This window comes from Nansenia antarctica (genome assembly GCF_963989245.1).
Source record: "Nansenia antarctica genome assembly, chromosome: 4".
Taxonomy (NCBI): Eukaryota; Metazoa; Chordata; class Actinopteri; order Argentiniformes; family Microstomatidae; genus Nansenia; species Nansenia antarctica.
Window position 1 is genome coordinate 65,049,706 of NC_137689.1, and position 24,750 is coordinate 65,074,455.

General features: G+C 45.4%; 1 protein-coding gene across 1 annotated transcript in view; it reads left to right on the top strand.

Annotated features, from left to right (window-relative positions):
• Positions 1-949: 949 nt before the first annotated feature.
• The window catches only part of dym (dymeclin), a 77,814-nt gene continuing 54,013 nt past the window's right edge, over positions 950-24,750 (top strand). Inside the window, exons 1-8 of the mRNA XM_080530316.1 lie at positions 950-1,047; positions 3,163-3,343; positions 5,065-5,117; positions 5,443-5,536; positions 6,911-7,044; positions 8,637-8,709; positions 13,883-14,008; positions 15,755-15,897. Of these exons, the coding sequence (XP_080386442.1) occupies positions 3,204-3,343; positions 5,065-5,117; positions 5,443-5,536; positions 6,911-7,044; positions 8,637-8,709; positions 13,883-14,008; positions 15,755-15,897 (763 nt within the window). The 5' untranslated portion in view covers positions 950-1,047; positions 3,163-3,203. The remainder of the gene's footprint in view (positions 1,048-3,162; positions 3,344-5,064; positions 5,118-5,442; positions 5,537-6,910; positions 7,045-8,636; positions 8,710-13,882; positions 14,009-15,754; positions 15,898-24,750) is intronic.

The following is a 24,750-nucleotide window of genomic DNA, read 5'->3' on the forward strand; positions in this document are numbered from 1 at the left end:
TACCATAATGTATAACGGACAAACAGCTACAAATAAAGTTCAAACTCTGGAATAGCACCCATCCCATTGTAAACAACACCGAATCACAACAAAAATACAGCCATTTTTAGGCGTCTTTCACTTTTTGTATGTAAAACAAAATAATACTTAGTGCAAGTATATTGTCGACTCACCAGGATCACCGATCTGTTGGTAACGACTCAAAAGCATTCCCATCATTAATCTAGTCACACTCACTTGAAGTTCTTAGATTTTTAACTTATGATCACTCGCGTGACTATAACGGTTATAACGGTCATAACGGTTAACTAAAAATGGAAGACAGCAGTGCAGCTAAGAGGTGACAGCACAGAGCACTTTCTCCAACTGTTATCTGGAATCAGTAATCTAAAAGTGGGGTACAATTCTCACGTATACATGATAAGATAAGGGCTCAGGTAACTCATTATCTGGCCACCTTTTCTAGTTCCGTTTAGGGAAGGAGAAATGTCCCTTGCACGTGCTTGATCAGTGTAGTAGCGAATATTCCTATTCATATTGAGATTGACAATAATCAATGTTAACAATGATCTGAGTATGATAGTAGTGATTCTGCCATGGACACTTTTTTGGCAGCTTTGATTTCAGCAAAGAGATTGTTGAAATATCGTCCGGACAGTCGTAAGGTGGAACGTAAACATTGCATATAGGCTTAGCAATACATTCTGGAGCAAAGACTACCCCAGTATAAGGCGAGTTTTTGCAAAGCCTTTTTAGCACTGTGTCCCTTCTATGTGAAGCATTTCTAATGGCAACGTAACGTTTAACGCCCCGCCCATCTCTCACACGTCACGATCACGCAACGCTTCTGTGGCGACGTGGAAATATGGTGGCAGAGAGAGACTAGTCTGTGTGCTATCAATTTCTTCGTTTTGGTTATTGTTTACCGTCATCAATTATCGCTGTACTGTCCAGCCTAAAGCATAAGAGGATCAATAGTCTGGGAGAAGACCGCGGAGTCTGGAGAACAAGGACCGTGAAACACGAGAACAGGAACCTTTTTGACAGGTTAGCTAGCTATAACTGTCAGCTGATGTAGCTATCTAGCCTAGTTAGCTAGCTGGCCGGTGCAAATACCCCCTGTTAGCTAGCCAGTCAGCTAGCCCAACTCAATTAATAACCGTTTTATGTTTTTCTCTCATATCATACTGTACATGTATTTAGCCTGACTCTGGTTTCACATTCTAGTTAGCTATATCTTCCTAATCCTAATAGTAGACCTTGTTAACTAGCGTAGCTAAATGGTTGCATGATGACAGCCATCGCAGCTGGAGTTACAGGAGGGTGTGTGTGTGATATCCTGGTTGCCTCTTGTTTGCACTATTAACCAACTCCTTACCCTCCTTGACATGCCACTTACACTGTCATTTCTCTTATAACCATAGTTATAGTGATGCAGCCGTGCGTCCAGTGTTGTGGAAATGGACACTGTAGCCTATGTATTTGGGCCACATACATAGGCAATATTGTTACTTGTCAGAGCACCATTTGAATATTAGCTGGATCTGTAAGTGCCTAATTTATCATGGATAAAATGTGCATATTCCATTTATGTTCGTAAGGTTTGAGAAGTTAGAAACGTTTGAGGTTTAGCTCCAGACAGATTTGACACTTCACATAGGGTTAGGGCTGATGATTGTCTCAGGTGGGTTCAAGTGAACATGTGTACCAGGGGAGGCTGAAATCAGAGAACAAGCTGATTGTAATGCACGTAAAGGAATGATGAGCGGTATCAAAAACACATTTGATACCATTCCTCATTCCATGATGTCATGCATTACAATTAGGCTAGTCTGTCCTCCGATTCCAGCCTCCCCTGGTACACATGTTCACTTGAGCTGTGTGTCAAAGATGTGTACCAAGTGTGTCAAAGGTGTGTCAGCAAACTCGTACCATATTATCCCCAAGTTGGATGAACCTGCCACATAGGTAATCCACTACTGCACACCAGACAGGCGTCTTCTCTCAATTACGTTTGTTTGCCTGTAATAACAAAATAAGAGCTTGCTCTCGATAGTCAATATATGTTTTTTGAGGTAATTCAACAGCAGCTAAGGTAGACTGGTTCTGCAACTTTTCATAGGCAGACCTAATTGACTTGGGGGAAATCCTTTGCCTAAAGTAGTTACAAATGGGGGGGACTTTTTTTTTTAATTAGTCCAAAAGATACCTTGCTTTCTTTTTCCTTCAGTTTTCTTCCATTTTCTTCAATGTTGCAAGCTAGCATAGGAAACAACTCTGTGCAAAATTGTCAACAAGCAAGCATTCTACAGGCACATGGGAGGGGTGGGGGGGGGGGGGGGGGCAGTGGGTAGGACTAGGATTCTTAGAATGTGACATCTAATGAAATTGCGAGCACATTCTCTGGCTCACATCGGCTAATCTAAAATTCTACAGACCTCCAAAGGAGGGGTGAGAGCAGTGTCATAGTAGTCATTATGTGTGCTGTATGACAGCACAACACCAGATTTGGGCCAGTGTATAATTAGATCAAGCACTTAATGAAATAAGCCACATTTAGAAAACGCTTTTCGGGTGACATAAACATTGTTGTTCATTTGCAGGGTGAGAAGTCTAAACTACATTACTCTGCTTTTCGCTTGGTGCAAATGCATGCCATGCATAAATGAGTCGTTTTTGCAGTTGTAAAATACATTCTGTTGAAGTACAAGATTGTCTATAGCTCTGTCAGAAGCCAATTAAGCCATATTTACCCCTCCACCATGCCTGACCCACTCTACCCCTCTGCAAAGCCCCCGCGGTGCAGCAAGTAGAACACTGCTAATTAACTCCACAGCCACTGTGAAATATGATCACACTGGTGAGATACTTATAGATCAGAAGTAGGTCTTAGACTCTTAGGTAGAGGGGAGGATCCCTCCATAAGGCTCCTGTTCACCTACAATTGGAACCAAAGATTCATATGAGCTAACCTAACCATAGTTTCATCCCATCTTCGGCCACTGAGCTCTCAGTCATTTTCTGTGCATCTGGCTATCTGTTGAACGTGTACACTGTACAGTGTATGCCAGAATAGCATGCTAGCATTAACTGGAGTAGTAGTATTTGCTGTCCCTGTGATTGAGTCTAACTAGGCCTAATGTCTCCTGCTATATTTCCCAGAGCCTGGTGTGGTGGGAGATGTGGCAGTGAGGAAGCGGGAGATGGGAGCCAACACCAGCCAGGTCAGTGACCTGTCGGAGAACCAGAGCCTCAGAAGCCTGATCGGAACCGAGTCCATTTCAGAGAATGACCCCTTCTGGAACCAGCTCATCTCTTTCACCTTCATCAGCCCTACCAGCAGGTAAGAGGCTGAGCCACAGAATAAATAATGTACTTGTGGGTCTTCTGGATTCCCGGTACTCTAGGCAATTTGTTTTATATAATTAAAACAGAGTTGTTTTCATGTATGATTTACATGTATTTCCCACTAAACAGGAACAGATTTATTTTTGGATCAAACAAGTTTTTTTGTGTGTGTTTTTCTGAGGCTTAGTTTAGGCTAATACACCTCCTCCCCTAATTACGTGGTTTCCTGTCAATAACCAGCACTCTGTTTTGAACTGGTCCTTTCCTCGTTGGCCGTTAACTTGACTATGAAGTCACATCCTGTTATTAGACGCATTCTTACCTCCCCACTCCCTTTAATGTGGGGGTGAGTGAAGGGAGACTGGAAGTTGGCATGTCAACATTAGCTAAGGTGCAGCAACCACAGACCTTAACTCCAAATCAAACAGCAGTGTTTACAAGACCTCAGCTGACTTGCAGTAATGATCTAACATACTTTATGATCCACTGTGACAGTGAGTGTAGTTGACCTTAAAGTACAGTGCAAGCATACTTACAGTAAGGGGGCAATGGGTGTTTTCTGGTAGAACTGGTGATAAGTTGGCCAATGAGAGTAGACTTATGTTGTTTTGTTTTGATTTGATTTATTACTCTTTATTACTCTTCCTGGGGTCCACACAGAACATATACAAGAAATCATCATAAAAACATAACAATCTGTGACTATATGTACATCTGTCAACAGAGGGCATAATAGACCTTATGATGGTGTGATTCTGTTTTTTTGTGAAGTGAGTTGTAGTTGAGTTGTCGCTTTTTAGGCTTATAGGCATTGGAAGCCAAAGACACACAGCTGGGAGTTAGAAGCAGCTACCAGGCTATTTGAGTGTGGAGTTTGCAAGACAATCTGAAAGTTCAGGGTTGTTTTATTGTCGCACACACACACACACACACACACACACACACACACACACACACACACACACACACACACACACACACACACACACACACACTGCTACTACTGCAAATGGCAAAAAGCTATCTGTTGTAAATAAGTGAAAAGAGTGTGGACATTGCAGTTTGAAAAAATAAATACAAATACATTGTGTGTTACTGTGTAAACAAGTTCTATGACAAGTTGAGACATTTCTAAACAAGTCTCTCTCTCTCTGCTCAACACTTTCGCTATCTGTTTCAAATTAAAAGCCGTATAGGTACTATTATACTATGGTAGGTGTTGCTGAGGTAATTAAGTACTCTTGCTCTGAAAGAGGGTAAACAAAAACACTTTTCCAACCACTCATTAAGGATGAATGACAGCAGAGACTGAACCTAGAACAATTGCTAATGAAGTGAAATGAAACATTATATTATTGATGGCTATTATCAAGGGCAAATTCAATGTACAAAGATAAGGCTGGCAGTAGCAGCTCCGCAGTTAGAACCGCAGCAGAAACGCTGGCAGTATGGAAGCCGCAAGGGTGAGAGCAGTTTCGTCACGCACACGCGCTATTGAGTTTGACGTCCGTGGTGTGGTCCCGGCGTAACAGAGACCATCCAAAGAAGCACCGTCTATGGGAGAGGATGCTGATATTCTTGGGGCTCTACCATGTGAACTAGTGGGTCCGAGCCCTACTTAAATCTCAGAAATACCAGATCAAGGGCTGTTGTGGCCACTATGGTGACTAAATTGACCAAAGTCTTTCCTTTTTCCTCTCTCTCTCTCTCCTGCAGTGGCGACTCTAAGCTGCTGGAAGAGGCCGTCATTCCCCTTGCCAAGATCCTGAGTACGTCTCATGTTTGTTTGTTGATTTAGCCTCTGTTTTTTTACTGCCTATTAGCCTGTTCCAGTCACTTGGGTTTGTTCAGCAGGCCAGCTTCCTTGAGTTTGGCCCAGGAAAAGAAGTTACCAACTTGAAGTTATATAAAGCCAGATTTTACAAATGCTAATTGCAAACTACAAACCTCCTTGAAGTGCTTGAAGTCCTCTCTATGAATAATGAAATAAAAAGTCACGCCATCCTGTCAGGTTTGGATAGTGTTATTTTGATGTAGTGTGAGAAGTGATTGTTAACTGCTGTCTCTCGTCTCTAATCTCCTGTGCTTCCGCAGTTGAGAACAATCCTAGGACGGGGAATTTTGGGGCCCTGGTGAGAATTTTCCTGGGAAGAACCAAAGAATTGAAGATATCCACAGAATGCCAAGAGTGAGTATGTGAGAACCATCACTGGTCCAACAACAAGCGATGGGAGTCCCCCTAAAATGAACAGTTTCATAATACACCCTGTGTTGAAGCCCCTGTGTTAAAGTGGTCGGTGCTTAATCCATGTACATTTCCCATGGGAAACCAGAGGTATAGTTTGGGTTGTGTCTGTGTGAAGAGGTGCCACTGGCTTGGAGATCCAAGCTTGAGATCCTAACGATCTGAGAAGCTTTCCCGCCATGGAACTGAGTTGGGTGGAGTTATCCATAATCCCTTCAATCTGTTTTTTCCCATTTTCCCCACATAATTGGTGTGTATTTGCATTGTGCATGGTTAATTTGACCACACTGCACTGAGGGATGGAAGAACGTGATGCGGTCGGTTCTGGTCATGAACTTCATGGGACGTGGGAACTTCTGGTCACAGGACTCAAACTGGAGTTATTGGATGTCATCGTGGGGATCAAAGTGGGCGTCTAATAGCAATCGAGAGAGAGAGAGAGAGAGAGAGAGAGAGAGAGAGAGAGAGAGAGAGAGAGAGAGAGAGAGAGAGAGAGAGAGAGAGAGAGAGAGAGAGAGAGAGAGAGAGAGAGAGAGAGAGAGAGAGAGAGAGAGAGAGAGAGAGAGAGAGAGAGAGAGAGAGAGAGAGAGAGAGAGAGAGAGAGAGAGAGAGAGAGAGAGAGAGAGAGAGGAGAGAGAGAGAGAGAGAGATGAGAGAGAGAGAGGGAGAGAGAGAGAGAGAGAGAGAGAGACCTTCCTTCCTTCCTTGTGTCTTATAGGAGAAGAGCCTGGCAGGCAAGACAGCCACCAAGCCGAGCGCCTCTCTTAGTAATTAGTGGAGTAAGGGTGGCTCAAAGTTTGCTCTAAATGTAAAGGACCATGGAACATATGGCGTGTGCGTGTGTGTGCGTGCGCGTGCGTGTGTGTTTGTTGTGTGTGTGTGGCCAGACCAGAGATCACAGCAGCTTATCCTTCTTTCCTGCACATCTGACTGTGAAAGCAGCAGCACTTGTCCCCCAGTGTCAGTCAAGACTGTGTGTCTGGGGAGCCGATGTGTCACCACTGCTGTCACCGCGGTGACCCACTCGCTGTCAGGACAAGCTGAGGTGCCTCAGGATACCTCTGCTGGGGGCAACACAGTTACGACAGTGTTGTGGCTATATGTCACCATCACATGTCCACCATTCTCCATCAACCCCCCCATCCCCTTTCTATAGATATCGGACACTCTTACCAAATAGGATATTGAACCAAATCAGTTTCGGAGAGTTTCAAGTAGTGATCCTATTTGACATTGAAATCATGGCAATGCCATTTTTGATATGTAAGATTTTGTGGGAATGATTTTGATTACATTTTCACTTTTTTTCCCCTACAGTCAGCTGTTCATCTGGCAGGCCCACAACGCCCTATTCATGGTCCGCTGCCTGCTCAAAGTTTTCATCAGGGAGATGAGCGAAGAGGAGCTGCACTTACAGTTTTCTTACCAGGAGAGGGCGCCAGGCTCCTGCGGTGAGTGCCCCAACCCTCCCCCTCCGTCCTGCACCACAGAGCCAGGACAGTGTGTCATTGCAGAAAGAACAGGGAGGCTGAAGCCACAAATAATAGGGGAAAAAAGCTCATCTCCTCAGACTGTTTGGTAAAGCAGTTAGTGGTGAGAGAGACCAAGGCATTGTATTGTGCGAATGCTTCTCTGAACATTAAGACCAGCTTGGGTAAACACCCTGATATTGAGTAAATTAAGATTAAATTATATATGACGGGAAACACAATTGCATAGAACACATGCCACCGGAGTTAATTTAGGGACTGATGTTTTAAACACACATTTTGGAAAGTGACACGAACATTCCAATGTGAACCGGGGGTTATGGGATGCTTTTTCTTCATTCATATTCATACCTGTGCCAGTTTAGTCACTCCATTTCCTCATCTGGTATTGTCTTCAATGGACCAGAGCCTCCCAGTGACACAGAGAAATGTGGAAAACCGGCATCACATCATCGGCGTATCTTCTCTAGAGTGGGTTCCTACTCAGTTCCCCAGCTCCCAGGCTTAGCTGCTAGTGGGAAGAGAGAGGCTGGAAACACACTTAATTGGAACTTGTCGGAGATGGAGGAGGGGTTGGTGCCAACAGGCTGTCTTCACCCTCCACTGTGTCTCTCCATACTCGCTCTTTCCCTGAAGGAAGGAAGGAGGGAGGGAGGGTGGGAGTTCACTGAGGATGTGCCAGGGGTTATGCAAAGCCAATGTGGAAAGCCAGTTGTCTCTGTTTTTAGTCTTAAGTTGTTATTTTATGTCCCAGTGTTCATGTTCTCTAGCCTAGAAAGAAAACAAAGGTTGATAGATGGTTTGTTACGGGAAATTTGACATGCATTTAAAGAGTAATACTGTTCGTGTATATGCATTATGCCATAGTGTTTGAAACCTATGTCCACAGAAAATTTCATTTTCAAGATTTCCATTGATATACACAGGAGCCGTATGGTCCGATATTATTAGGTAAACGATAAATGCAAATTGTTATTTCCATTAACTGTATGAAAGAGTATGTTTCCTCTCAAACCGGCTTCGCCATTGAACATCCATAGCATAGCACATATATATTTAATTGCCAGCAAGTGTATGCATTACGCATTATGCCATAGTGTTTGAAACTTGTGTCCATTGAAAAGTTAATGTTAAAGATTTCCATTGATATACACAGGAGCCTTATGGCCCGATCTTATTAGGTTACAAACGCTAAATGCAAATTGTTAGTACCATTAACTATACGAAAGACTATGTTTCCTCTCAAATCGGCCTTGCCATTGAACATGCATAGCACATATATATTTAATTGCCGGCGAGTTCAATGTCTCCGGCTGAGCCTTTCTAGTGTGCCTTGTTCTCTTCTCATGTGCATCTGTCGTGCCTGTGAGGTTGGGTCTCCAGTCTCTACTGGGCCTCCACTGAACCAGAACAGACACAAAGTGCTCCTTTGTAACTGCCCGGGTCATTGTAGTGTGGGCCTGCTGCTGCCGCGGCTCTCTAATTGAAAGGTGGGTGAAAGCAGAGACAGGTTGGGTAATTGGGCTGCCCTCTCTCTCCTCTGTTGTTTTCAGATGTGGGGAGCGAGGACCTGCTGGAGGAGCTGATGTGCAACCTGGTGCACCTGATCGTGGAGGTGCCCCTGCTGTGAGTATCTCCAACGTAGGGGTGGGCGCAGTCTGGACCTCCATAGGGGGTTTAGAAACCTCCAGAGGTTTTAATGGGAACACCGGGGATGAATGAGTTAAGCTTTCAGCATAAAGGTGTTGAGGGATATGGATGGAGGCCCCAACAAAACACCATTTTGAGGGTGTTTCTGGGTGCTCACAAGTCGCTACATCGACCATCTCCATGCCTATTATCAGTCATTAGATGGCATCGCCTAAAATGTTATACCTCACCCTTTCACATAAAACCCTTGTATAATAAATCCCTCAGTCTTAAAGGTGCCATCTGTCGGAATATGCACAGTAGCATTGGAGCCTAGACAGGTGTAGACAGGGGTAAGACGATCCAGTCTTCTGCAAAAACAACCCCCCCGAAAGGTTGTTAAAGAGGGAGAGAGCTTAGATCATAGGGCTCCATTATGAATGGGTCCACAAGCTCCTCTGGTGTCAAACCAAGGACAACCTCTTTTGTTTTTGTCTTTCAATTCATTCATCCACCCTGCATCCCTGTTTCTCTGTGTGCCAGCCAGCCAGCCAGCCAGTCTTTCTTTCTTTCTTTCTCTTCCTCTCTTTCTCTCGTCTCGTTGCCTATCAGATGGATGTCTCTGGCAGAAGTTCAGAGGCAGGGGTCACTGGATCTCTGGGTTCCGATTGCAGCAGGGGGCTCATGGGCCATCTGGTGGGGGCCAGGTCGGGTTGGGGGGGGGCGGCGGCCTGTGGAGAGACAGGGTGGTGGGGCTCAGTGTGGTAAGGGGAGAGGAGCTTCGCTGGATTACCGTGTTACGGGGGGGAATGGACAGAGCCAATGCCCAGGGGAGTGGTGCTGATGGTCAGTGTGTGTGTGTCTCTGCGGTGCTGATTGGGCATGTCTCGCTCTGGCTTGGGAGGCTTTGTTGGGTTCTGTGGCGCCGGGCTTGGTTTGTCAGCCCAGATCTGGCCCGGCGCTGGTGTACATTTCAAAGGCATTCTCTCAGCTCTGCTACCACTGTCCTCTCTCGCCTTTGTGCTCCTACAGCTCAGTGCCGTGCATGTGTCTGTCTGTGTGTGTGTGTGAGTGAGAGAAAGAGAGAGAGAGCGCACGCACACAAGTGTTACTTTTTGCCATTTGACAGGTAGCAGTATACAGAACATATTTCATATTGAAATGATATTACTTTGTTGAAATAATCTCAGCATTGTGGGCCCTCTACAACTCTTTGGAGGTAAGAGGAGCGCCGTCGTTTTTGACCTCTCAGATGTCTCTGACATTAATCTGGTGATAAGGTCAGACAGCTAACATGGACCGAGTCATAGACAGATTCGAAAGCCAGGTCACGTTTCACTTTTCCTTTTTGTTCCCGAGCCGTTTTCACCCTACAACGGTCATGTGAAAAGCAATTTGGTCAACATCATTGTCCCATGTTGGCGATCGACCCGCTGAGTGGTTGCACTAGGTTTCAGGTCCCTGTGATGGGTTTTCAATAGGTCTATAAGCTCATCTCCCTTCCTATTCCTCTGGTGGTTGGGTGGATGGAATTAAGTCCTATCTTCTGGATGATTGTCTGTGGAAGAGAAACTAGTACCGGAGCTGAGTATCAGTCTGCTTTCAAGGGCTTCCACAGTCATTTGCAAGGTGCAGATTCTCATCAGAGAACACATTGAGAAAATTGTGTGCGTTTGCTTAACCTGCCACACATTTCTGTAATTGTATAACACCATTATTTCAGCACGCCGTGTTGTTATCAAGGTTAGTGAAAGTGTGTGTGCGGCGGGTGTGTGTGTTTGTGCGTGTGTGTGTGTGTGTGTGTGTTTGTGTGTCTTTCGGAGCTGTCTCTCTTGTGAGTATGGACACGCTCTAGGGCCAGATTGCCTCTCTCCCCCTCATGAATATAAATGGATCCCATGGAATGTTCATGTTCTTCATGGAATATGCTTCTGTGCTCCGGGTGTCCTTGTGTTCCAGCCCCTTCTGTCATGCCTGGAGCACATTTAGCCAGGGATGATGATGATGATGATGATGATGATGATGATGATGATGATGAACATGATGATGATGATGAACATGATGAGGGGGAGGAGGAAAAAGAAGAAGAGAATGTTGATGGAGAAACATGTCAACATGTACCCCATCAGAACAGTTTGTACTCTATGCTACCCAAAGATATGTGACTAAAAGGACACTTGTGTTATAAGTGTTTGTGTTCTTGTGTTCAGGTACTCCGTCAATTTCATTTGAGGGTTGAAAGTGAGAGACACACACACACACACACACACAGACATACACACACACACACACACACACACACACACACACACACACACACACACACACACACACACACACACACACACACACACACACACACACACACAGTCTCCGTCCTCCTCTCTCTGTTTTGTTCTCTTGGTCTTGGTAACATCAAGTCCAGTTGTATAACTTGGTTCAGCATTCCAACATTCTTCATTGTTTGGAGCGTCACAACGTCCTTGTTTTTTGTGTGTGTTTTGTATCGCTTTGTTGTCGCCAGCCCATTTCCTATCTACGTGCTCTGGGTTTCAAGTGGTGAGCAAGGAGCCACTCAGACGTTTGGCTGGATTCTCTAACACAAATCTTAGTTCACATAGTGGTCGAAAACACCAGCCTCCTGTGGGTTCTCCCTCTAGTTAGGGATGTGTCATCAAATTAAAAAGAAAATAATTGTGTCCTTAGTGGTTTAAAAAAAGAAGGAAAAAAAACAACAGTTGGCTTGGTATGCAGTCTGTGTTTCGATAGATAGCAGACCGCACATGCAGTAAGTCACTCAAATAGGTGAACAAGAGAACCCTCTAATGATACCTAATTGGATTTCGTAGCAATTAGGTCAAGCTGGCTTAATCTCATTATTTCATGGTAAACCAGGCCCAACAAGAACCCATCACTCGCTCTCCCCATGAATCCAATTAGCAATGTAGGTCTTAGTCATCAGTCGCGTTGAGAGGTACAGTATGTGTTCGACTGAGGCTGGAGAAGCAAAGAAGACTGCCTAGGGACATGGATGTGTTTCATATGTATACAGGCTAATCTGTCTTCCAAAATGTGTCCCATGCCAAGAGGAAGACGTGTGTGTGTGTGTGTGTGTGTGTGTGTGTGTCTGTGCGCCTGTGCATGTGTGTGTGTGTGTGTGTGTGTGTGTCTGTGTCTGTGCACGAGTGTGTTTGTGTGTGTGCACGTGTGCTTGTCTGTGTGGCACGATGGTGTGGGCTCTGACAGTTCAATCACACCTCCTCACTAAGTGAGAAGCGTGAGTAAAAATAGCCCCCACGTCCGCATGAAAGTGAAAGGCATCCATGCCATATGAAATCACGGGTGGCGGAAGGGAGGCGGAACTGTTTGAGGGGACAGGAAGAGGGGAACAATGGGGGGCACAGTGGGGGGGGAGACACTGGTGACGCTGAAGGGACTCTCACTTGTACCACAGAAATACAGTTAATTGGCATGGAGATGCACAATATAGTCACTTCATGCTGTGGGCCATACGGTGTCAGAAAGACATTTACATTTACATTTTTGGCATTTAGCAGACGCCTTATTCCAGAACGTCAAAAACAAATACATTTGTCTAAGTCAAAGTAAGTGAATCATCTATCCACCAGAAACTGTGAAAAGAGATACATTATATTCTAAAATGGCCTGAACTAACTGTTTTCTTTAATTGGTATCACACGTCTTCAATCTTATAATCAGTCATCCAGCCTATTTAAATGGAGAACAGTAGTCACTCTGCTGTTTGGTATCATCGTGTGCACCACACTGAACATGGACCAGAGAAGGCAAAGGAAAGAGTTGTCTGAGGAGATTAGAAAGAAAATGATAGACAAGCATGTTAAAGTTAAAAGCTATAAGACCATCTCCAAGCAGCTTGATGTTCCTGTGACTACAGTTGCAAATATGATTAAGACGTTTAAGGTCCGTGGGACTGTAGCCAACCTCCCTGGACGCAGATTGAACAGAAGGATAGTGTGAAGGGTAGAAAAATAGCGGAGCGGAACGTACTGCCCAGTGTCAGAAAGCTCTGTCTCAGTCGCAGGTCATGGGTCCTCCCACAGGATCATGACCCAAAAACACACAGCTAAAAGCACCCAGGAATGGATAAGAACAAAACATTGGACTATTCTGAAGTGGCCTTCTATGAGCCCTGATCTGAATCCTATTGAACATCTATGGAAAGAGCTGGCTATAGTTACCTAGCTATGGTCCTCTGCATAACAGTTTCACTACTGTGTTTATTCCATTCTGTTTGTGAGTTCATGTGTGTTGTATTGGGGAGGTTGAGAGCAGAGCAGATCATACATTTCTATGGTGTAGGATACAAAGTACCCGATTTAAGGGCTTTTTTAATACCCACCTTTCATAGGCTATAGAAGAATTAGCACGGGAATGACTTGTGAAGCATCTAAGCAGGCCCTTATAAAGGCTTCATGAAGGTCTAATGAACTACTGCTCGTCTCCTCTGATGCCGGATCCCTCAGCATCCTCCTTGACCTCCATGTCGCTTAATTAGTAAGCAAAGGGTGATGGCTGGGCAAAACAAATCCAATATACAGAACTCAGCCGCCTGTTTGCTTACCAGAACCCACAGCACGTTATTATTAATATTACAACTTTATTTAGGCAGGGGGTCCTACTGATACCATGGTCCCTTTCTTAGAGGAGGCCTGCTTACAAACATGGACCAAGCAATCATTAATTATAAATTAATTACGACGACAATTTACACAATATAATCCATCGAAACACACCTTCCTCGGATGAGGGATCCATTGAAACACACCTTCCTCGGATGAGGGATCCTCTCATGTCCTTTCCTTTTCCTCTATCTTGGTCTATCACTACCCGACTTCTACGCTGTCTGTGCTTTTGGTTTTTATTGTGTTTCTTCATTATTATCGATTGCTTTCTCAACGGATGTAAAGTGTACTGAGAAAAGCGCTGTACAAAATAAATTTATTGTTATTATTGTATATCTATAATGTATTATTCATAAACACTTTTACAAGTCATTACTTATTTCAAGTGGAGCAATACCGAGGTATGCAAAACAAAATGAACAGAACATTTCCCTTCCAAACAACAACTATAACATATCAAAACCATAACATGCTGTGTGTGTATTTGTGTGTGTTTTTGGCCACAGGGACATCACCTACAGCATCCTCTTTGAGGCGGTGACCACCCTGCTGGTGCTGCTCTCCTACCAGCTCTTCCACAAGGACATCCTCAGGCAAGGCCTCATCTACCAGTACATGATGAAGGGCAGATGGTGAGTGGAGTCATCCTCCTCCTCTGACGTCAACACACACCAGGGTGGGGCTGGCTGCTCTCCACCCCCTCTCCGTCTCCCTGCTGTGATCTGGCTCTGTGACGACACCATCCCATGCTTTGACCATATTGCTCAGACCTAGGCTTATCTAGTCGTTCCAGTGTCCAGGGGGGAGTAGGGGCCGTAGAATTAGAATGAGTAGAACAGACATGCCCGTTCAAATCAACGTTATATGCAGTAGAGGCTGGGGGAGGTAGAAACCGGAGGATGGGCCTCATTGTAATGCCTGGAACATTTAGATGTGTGTTTGATTTAATTCCATTCCTCCGGTTTCTATCTTTCCATAGTCTAAGGCAGGGGTGCCCAAGATGTTTCACTTGGAGCCCCCCCATTTGTCTGAAATTTGCTCCCCCCATTCGAAGAAATAAACATGTTGTATTGTCTGTAGGGCTAGGGGTGGTTTTTGCACCGGGTAGGGTCCCTTCCAGTGAGATATAGGGGATAGAGGTTGATTTAGAATGGCTGGTCTTGTCTCCACTATTACTTTGACCACAATGACACAATCCCACACCCCTGACCAAGCAGCCTCCTTGCCAAAGGCTCGTCTCCCTGTCTCCCTGTCTTCTTGGAATGACCACTATATTACATTCTGATATGACGAGACTCTGAGTGTTCCAGACAGCATTCTGAGTACCGCCATGTTCTCACGTTCCCCGAATAAGCCGCCCCAGACAAGATGTCTGGCACCGAGGAGCCAACCTTATCCCTAGTGGGTCTGGGCTCTAACCTGTCTCATTAACCATATCCTTACGCCACACACACACTGACTCACTGTGGCGTAAGGATACGGCCCAGGGACCGGGAGGGAGGGAGTGCTCCGGTTATGTAAGCGTTCCTGCTGCCTGGCCGGCGGAGGAGCATTTGTTGCGAGAGCAGAAGCAGAGTGGGTGGGTCTGGGGTCCAGTGGGATGCTGGCCAGGGCACACAGGAAAAGCTCTGCTCTGCTCTGCATCAGCCAGAAAACAAGCCCCGCAATAACACACACGTACACACATATGCACACACACACGTACACATGTACGCAAGCACTTACACACACGCACACAGACTCTCACACATATACACACATGCTGATTCTCTAAGCCTCCAGTCCGCTCCAGCCTCTCACAATAGAGTTGATGTGTTTCTCTCAAAGTCAAACAAAAACAAGCGGAAGCCCACCACTTTTCTTGGGCATTGTTCCTGTATCTGTGCAAGCTATTTTCACATGTTTTTTTTTAACAACTTTCCCAGAAAGACGTCCAAAAACAGTTATTAACCACAGTCAACTCCAGTCTCTCTCTCTCTTTTTCGAGACATATTTCAACATAAAGAGAACACTCCCCTGGGTCTACCCTCAGTAAATGCATTGATTTACGGTAACTGATGAATGAACTAATTAAAATGACTCATTAAAGGGTTAGGGTTTTCTCCCTGTCATGTTAATCATGTACTATGTACATAGAGATGAAGCAAAGCCACAACGAATGTCATTAGGCCTTAGTGTGTGTGTGTGTGTGTGTGTGTGTGTGTGTGTGTGTGTTTTTGTGTCTGTGTGTGTGCTATGCTATGTTTGTTTGTTTTGTTCTCTTTGTTTTCTGTACAGTGTCCTTGAGTTTGAAAAAGGCGCTTTTAAATTAAATCTATTATTGTTATTATTGTTATTGTTATTGTGTTTGTGACTTTCTCTCTCTCTCCACCTGTCAGTCTGGACCTGACCAGCCGCCTGGTGAAGACGTTGCTGTACAACTTCATCAGACAGGAGAAGTGCCCGCCCCCCGCCACGCACATCTTCCAGTCCCAGGCAGACGGAGGAGGGCTGCTCTACGGCCTCGCCTCAGGCGTAGCAAGTAAGTGCTAGACTAAACACACACACATACACACACACACACACACACACACACACACACACACACACACACACACACACTGACACTACTGACATTTTATCGAACACACACACTGACACATACTGACATGTACAGAACACACACACACTGACATGTACCGAACACACACACACACACACACACACACACACACACACACACACACTGACACTACTGACATTTTACCGAACACACACACTGACACATACTGACATGTACAGAACACACACACACACACTGACATGTACCGAACACACACACACACACACACACACACACACACACACACACACACACACTGACACATACTGACATCTACCACTCACACACACACACACACACACACACACACACACACTGACACACTGACACACTGACACATACTGACATGTACCATACACATACTGACATGTACCGAACACACACAGACACACACTGATATGTAACAAATACACACACACTGACACACAACAACCACGCACACACACACACACACTGACATGCACCGAACATACACTAATACACGAACATACACTAATACACGAACATACACTAATACACACACACACACACACACACACTGACATGCACCAAACACACACACACGTGATGCAGTAGTAGTTGAGTAGAGGACACCTGGGTCTGCAGTTGTAAGTGAGGGTGAATCTGAAAGCGATAGGAAATGACATCACCATGTAATGGCCGGTGAGTCATCATATTCTGTCTTGTCTGAACCTTTAATGAATTTATAGGATTAGTTAAACGTCTCAGACTTGCCAATAGTCGTTGTACTGATGTCAGGCTAGCTGTCTGTGTCTTTCATATGGGACCATTATAGACAAGACTGCTAATACTGGACATATACACTGTCTTTGTCTCTCTCTCTCTCTCTTTATCTCTCTCTCTCGCACACACACACACACACACACACACACACACACACACACACACACACACGATGCCTGACGATACTGGATATGTGTTATTGTGAGAGGATAAGGATGCATTTCATTTTAATGAGCATCTGTGAGGCTCCAAAGCCTATTACTCCATCCACCAGACTAAACAGTGCAATGTCAGACTGACGCTTACAATGTCTCACAGTCCATCTGTTCTGTCTGCCCCGATTGGCACCTTGTTGAAATCATTGATGGCTCAAGATGACGAGGTCTTGTAGCAATGTCCAATTATAGCCAGTAGCCATTCCCAAATCCTAATTGGACTGGGGTTGATAAGTTCGGGTTCAAACACGTTTTTTCCTTTCACAATGTTCTTAGTTGGGCAGGGCTTTTCCGTAACTGGGCTCATCTATTGAACCAGAGTGTAACCACAACACACACACACACACACACACACACACACACACACACACACACACACACACACACACACACACACACACACATAACCATCTCTTGTCCACTCCCTACCACCATGATTTTCACAAAGTCTACTATTGGAAACACTGCCCACACAGCAAAGAGTTTGTTGCCAGGGCAACCAAGGCTCTCTTGACAAACCTCTCTCTGCCGAGAAGTGTTGTTTTTTTAATTGTGTTCTTAAAAGCCTTAGTTTCTCCCCACTGTGTTTGCAATAGCAATATCTCTGTTTAAAGGCATCTCTGGTGATTCATTTGTGGAAATATCATAGGTTGCGTGTGTGTGTGTGTGTGTGTGTGTGTGTGTGTGTGTGTGTGTGTGTGAGACCATCGTTATGTTTAGGATTGGGTTATTATTACAGCAGTTAACAGTTGGTGTTGAAGTGAGCAAAGTGTTGTGTGTGGGATCTCAGTGTGTCAGAAGGAAGGGGTTGAGCGCTGCTCCGAGTCAACACTGATTCATGGTCGCTTCCCTCAGGATCGCCTGGAGTGTGGGAAACTGTCAGTGCCCAGGGATGTGGCTGGTTAAGCCCTCTCAACCACACACACACACACACACACACACACACACACACACACACACACACACACACACAAACACAAACACAAACAAACATGCTTATGCACATGCATGCATTCACACACACACACACACGCACATTGTCTTTATTGATTTGAGCTCAACATGTTCAGGGTCTTACGATATTTTCGGCACAGTCTAACAAGATCCTCTGCCCTCGTGAATAATTGCCGATACGCACACAATTTAAAATAGCTTCCCACTTACTTGCACTTCGTCGTCTGTAAGCTACTTTCACAAATGTATTTGACGAAATATGAGCCCAGCGTAGCTTTCTCTGGGTGTTGGAGACGGGGCTTGTGGGAGATATTCTACTGTACACTCTTTTTTTCTCTCTACCCCCTCTTCTCTGCTATAGTTCCTTCTCCTATATTTCCCTCTCTATACAGTGTGTGTGTGTGTGTGTGTATATGTGTGTGTACGTGTGTGTGTACATGTCTGTGTGCGTGTGTGTGTTTCTCGTCAGTCTCTTCCCCAGTCTCCACCTCTCTATCGGCACACAGGGCCTTACACACAGCCCACTGGAGGCTGCAGGTTCAGCTGGAGGTCAGACCAGCGCGCCTTGCTCATTTGCAGCAGTGAAAGCTCCTCAGTGTGTGTGTGTGTGTGTGTGTGTGTGTGTGTGTGTGTGTGTGGGTCTCTTGATATTAGCCCATAATGTCTCTCATTCACAGCTCCACTGAGGGGCCCAGTCAGAAAGAGGAACTGCCCTGTCTCTCCTACTCCTCTACAATACAATACCTGCATGTGTGACTGTAGCCTTGACCAGGCAGGTGTTTATGTGCATGTGTGTGTAACGTCTGTGTGTGTTTGTGAGTTCCTCTCTCCTTCGGTAGGGTCCTAGCTACTTCCCCCTCTATCTGCTTTGTTCATGCTTCCTCCATTCCAGTGATAAATCAGTCTTCTGTATGCACGGCAGCAGCAACCACCACATACACACACAATGAAGCCCTGCTACTAAATCAGCCCTCTAGTACCCTTAACACTGATGTCTCTATTTAGGACGGGGGCTTCTCTGGCAGCCCGAAGAATGACTGGTGTTTGTACAGTGTGAAGCCTCACACTGCATGGACACAGTCGTGGGGGGCGGGGGGCCGGGAGGGGTTGTTAAAGGGAACTGTCTGGCTGAGAGGATCAGGGATGAACACAGTGTGTTTGTGTTGGTGTTGGTCTGTTTGGGCTTTGTTCATTCAGCTGGATTGGCCGTACAGACACATTGACACACACACACACACACACACACATACACACATACACATTCATGTTTTCACATTGAACGTCCATTTCCTCTCTTTGAGTTGGTTTCCAGTTTGTTTTCAGAATGATAGAACGCAGGGGAGGCTGGTGGAGGTAGAAAAATATGGCAAAATACAGTAAAGCAATGGAAAATGAAATCATGTTCCGTAGATGTTGGACGAGAGAGAGAGAGAGAGAGAGAGAGAGAGAGAGAGAGAGAGAGAGAGAGAGAGAGAGAGAGAGAGAGAGAGAGAGAGAGAGAGAGAGAGAGAGAGAGAGAGAGAGAGAGAGAGAGAGAGAGAGAGAGAGAGAGAGAGAGAGAGAGAGAGAGAGAGAGAGAGAGAGAGAGAGAGAGAGAGAGAGAGAGAGAGAGAGAGAGAGAGAGAGAGAGAGAGAGAGAGAGAGAGAGAGAGAGAAAGTCAGAAAGTCAGAGAGAGAGAGGCTGTGTCTGAATGGAAAGGCTCTCATGGGTTTCCCACAGATAAGTGCTCTTTGTTGGTAGCAGACGCCTATCAGCAGGCCATCAGCAGCCGGACTGTCTGTCTGTGGCCTTGCCTGTCCTGATCACAGCTCTGAGTTATGCTCTGTCCACTGTAATCCCCCAGAGCCTCAGTGTCTGCCTCCTCCCTCCCACACACACACACACACACACACACACACACACACACACACACACACACACACACACACACATATACACACACACACACACACACTCTCTTATGCACATTCATATATGCACACACAAACATACACATTCATATCTGCAAACACACACACAGGAGCTATGACGTGCGTAAACAGACATTTGTCTGACACACACACACACACACACACACACACACATTCTGATAGATAGACGGCGTATCCGATGTTGGCTGAGTCACATCCACAACGCCGGGGCGTCTGCCGGCACAGACCACTGTCTCTCTCCCTGTGTTGGGTGACGGAAACACACAGCCTGGAGACTGTGTGTGTGTGTGTGTGTGTGTGTGTGTGTGTGTGTGTCCGTCCGTCCGTCCGTCCAGGATATACTGTAGACAAAGTGTGTAATGTGGCAGAAACAAGCCCTGGAGACCTGGGCCGAGGCTCCCTCCCTCCCCAACGGACAAGGGGACTCCCAGGCTGGCACGCTAGGCTAATACATATGGGGCTCACGGACAGGCATGCTAGGCTAGGCTAATACATCTGGGACTCACAGACAGGCACGCTAGGCTAGCCTAATACATCTGGTACTCATGGACAGGCACGCTAGGCTAGGCTAATACACATGGGACCTCTGTGTGTTTGTGTGGCTGGTGCTGTGGGTGGTAGTTGTGATGACTCAACCCATGGAATACTAGTTACTGCCTCCGATCTATTTGGAGTTGGTTTTGCTTTTGCCCACCTGTTATTTGGCAGCGTCTCAGAAACACCCACACACATACTGACACGCCCCCCCACCCACCCCCCCCGCACACACACACACACACACACACACACATACTATCTCTCTATCTCACACACACACACACACACACACATGCACACACACAGAGTTTCATCCTATAAATCATAGGGAGTAGTAGAGTATGTGCAGACAAGTCTTACTCATTTCCCTATGTGATCTCAAGTGGGGCATTCCCACTAAGTCCCTCTTAGTCAGCCAGCCAGTCAACCAGCCACCAGAGCTGGGACTGTGCAGGCCATGTTTTCATCTCCAGTGGACTATAGTCAGGGCATTCATGGATTCATAGTTTATGATTATCATAGTCCTCTTATTTGTCTCCATAGAAACACAGAGAGGCTTTGAAATCTGTCGCCAAACTACACTGAGTTGTAATTGTGTACAGGGTGTAGTTACGTCCCCTGTCATTATGGTACACTCCGTTGCTCAATGCCAAATTACAATCTAGAAGGTTCATTATCTTATAAAACAGGCTTTCCAATGAGAGTGGTTCCAATTGGTTGTGACGTCAGATCTGGAGACCTCTCCAGCTCTACTGTATCTGTCGACTTGTGATTGGTGGAAGGCTAGTACCGTCATGTAGGCTAATCTGCTGAACACGGCTGCAGCGAATGTGAATCTGTAGCCACACACAGACACACACACACACACACACACACACACAACCCCGTCTGGGTTTTCCCCAACAGAGAAACCTGGCTCAGATAGAGCGGTCCTGATTCCGCTGCAATTTTAATGTCTCAAGATAAAGTGTCTCTGGCTGACGTTGCGTCTGCTGTGGGGATTAGCACCCTGCCTGCCTGGGCCATGGCTCTGCTGCTGTCTATCTGACTGTTATCCTGTCTCTCTGTCGGCCTGTCTCTCTGTCCCTGGCCCTGCTGCTGTCCTGTCCTTCTGTTTGTCTGTCCGTCGACCTGCCGTTCGCTCAGCTACCTGTTCTCTGTCCTCTGGGGCTGGGTGGCGGGGGGGGGGGGGGGTGGATTAATCAAGTTTATTGCAGGGAGTGGAAGTAGTGGGGATTGGAAAGGGGGTGGTGGGGGTAGGGATGGGAATCGAGAACCGGTTTCCGTTGAGAACTGGTAACAAATTGTCTCAGAGGTTATCGATTCCTCTTATCGATGCCGGCATGTTTTGCGCATGCGCTGACAGTTGTACGAGTGTCTGAACATTCCAATCTAAAAATAGCGGAGCAAGTCGTTGCAAAACGTTATAATTGCGGCTTGATTGGTACTCTAAAGAATATTATTCAACACACAGCCACGTGTAACAAAACAGGTAATAATCATGTTTATAGATGATTGGGATGGGATGAATTAACGTTCATTTTAACGAATTTTAAAAGATGAAAATGGCAACGTTAGTTAACGAGTATCTACTGTCAACATCACTAAAGTTAGCACCAGAAAGCTACCTAACATCAATGCTAATGTTAACACGATAACGTACAATTGTTGGCCGCCAGCTAAATGATGGTAATGTTATCGTTGGTGTCCGCCATGTTTACAGATAGTTTGTAAAGACTTTAAACTTACCGTTCGTAAATTAACTTAATTCAGGCTAATTGTATGACCAGAGAAAATATTTAAGGCGATGCTCCGTTATTCGTGAACATCAGTCTTTAGAGAGAGAGTGTGTTCGTTCGTTCGGATGCCAGTCTGCGGTGCCACCTGTTTGACTTCCTGTCCAGGAGAGAGAAGAATAAAAAGAGCAAAACAGCTGACAAACGTGGCTGCACAGGAAGTGGATGTGTGTGTGTGTGTGTGTGTGTGTGTGTGTGTGTGTGTGTGTGTGTGTGTGTGTGTGTCACACAGGCCAAAGCCACTGATACAGTGCTGCTTGAAAGTGTGTGAACCCCTTGTGCAATTACAGATTTCTTTAGTTTTTACCATGAAATCTTTATTTAATCAGAACCAGTCTTTTTTATCTGACATAACAGGTTTATATTTACCAATTCCATATGTTGGTTTAGAGGGAATCATGTGTGTAGTAGGAAAACTAAATTATAAAGAAATTAGTGCAGGTGCAAAAATAAGTGAACCTCTTCAGTCAATAGCTTTTGGCACCCCCATTAGCAGCGATAACTTGTAGTACTGTAAACGTCTCGTATAGCCACTAGTCTCTGACATCTGTTTTGAGATATTTTTGCCTGCTCCTCCTTATAGAAGTGAGCCAATTGAGTGAGGTTTGAGGGGGGTCCTTTTAGTGGTAGGCAGTGTTGGGTTTTCGCCAAACATAGTGGATTTCATTGTGACCAAAAAGGCCTAAATTTTGCACTCATCTGTCCAGAGAATGGACTTAAAGAAACCTTCACGCATTTCCAGATGGTCTCCGGCAAAGTTAAGAAGGGCAGTTTGGTTATTTTTTGACAGCAGAGGCTTCTTCCTAGCAACCCTCCCACAAATGCCATTTTGATTCAGTGTTCTTCTTATTGTTGAAGCATGCACAGTTACCTAAGATGCAGCAAGGGAGGTCTGCAAATCTCTAAATATTATGTTTGCCTTGGTTTTTACCTTATTTCTTATTTTTCTTGTACTCTTGGGGATATTTGGGAATGGTGTCCACTTCTATGCCGAGTTCTTATATAGCCTTCTGCAGACTGATGTGCTCTTACTAACCTCTTCCTGATGTCTTCTGAGATCTCCTCTCGGCATGGTGTATTTTGCTGCACTAATTTCTTTATAATTTAGTTTTTCTACTACATGCATTATTCCCTCTAAACCAACATATGGAATTGTTAAATATAAACCTGTTATGTCAGATAAAAAAGACTAATAAACAAATAAACAAATAAAGATTTTATGCAAAAAATAAAAATAATTCTATAATTGCACAAGGGGTTCGCATTCTTTCAAGCAGCACTGTATGTCTTCCTAGAGATTTAGTGGCATTCATGCTTAGATCCCCCCCCAGCCACACACACACACACACACACACACCCAATCCCCTTCTTGTCCCTCTCTTCCTCCCCCCTCCAGCAGACTACTGTATATTGCCCAATAAACACTATGAATACTTCAGAGAGCACAGACACAAAGGCCCTCTCTACATCTACTGTCAATCTCTCCCCCCAAATCCCTGTGTACTGTACTCCATATCTCCTCTGTCTGCAGCGCGTGGCTTCGCATCAGAGGATTAACATGACCTCTTAGTCCGAGAGGACGACACAGAAATATGTCTGACGACACTGTGAATTATGGCCAGACGGCACGTCCTGTAGATCGGCGTGCATGGACATGTACGATTGTCACACTGGAATATAGTTGTCACGCTCTTTCAGTTGAGTTGTCCATCTCTGTTGGACACATATAGAAAAGCATTGTCCCGGACTCTCGTTGGGAATAGTTGGCATAGCGTTCCGAGCCCTGGTTGTCAGATAGCAGCCCGACCAAGGCTATTAATAATCAACTGGACATGGCTCCACAGAGTATACATATATGTGGTACATGACGTCTCTGGAGGTGTGTGGGTGTGTGGGTGTGTGGGTGGGTGTGTGGGTGTCTGTGTGCGTGCGCTAAAACAGAAGAACCTGAGTCCAACAATCAAGGTATGTGTCTGTGTGCGTGCGTGCGTGCGTGTCAGAAGCATGTTTATTTCCCGCCTGTACTAATGTGCTATGCAGTGTGCATGTTTGTGGTTGGTAAACGAGCGTGCCGGCGTCTGTGAGCTCCTGGACCGTGGCCACCATGTCTTAGTTAATTCATTTACTCCTCTGCAAACAAGCAGGGAGATAAATAAGCACACTCTGTCTCTGTTCCCACTTGCTTCCACATTTCCAATTAAAAGTGTGTGTGTGTTCCTGTAATCTGGAGGAAAAAAAGAATCCCCCTCCTGACCCTACGTTTGTGTGTGTGGTGTGTCTGTATGTCTCTCTGTCTGTGTGTCTGTGTGTGTCTGTGTGTCTGTATGTCTCTCTGTCTGTGTTTCTGTGTGTCTGTATGTCTCTCTGTCTGTGTTTCTGTGTGTGTCTGTGTGTCTGTATGTCTCTCTGTCTGTGTTTCTGTGCGTGTCTGTGTGTCTGTATGTCTCTCTGTCTGTGTTTCTGTGTGTGTCTGTGTGTCTGTATGTCTCTCTGTCTGTGTTTCTGTGTGTGTCTGTGTGTCTGTATGTCTCTCTGTCTGCGTTTCTGTGTGTGTCTGTGTGTCTGGTTTCGGATGAGCGTGAAGGACAACTGCA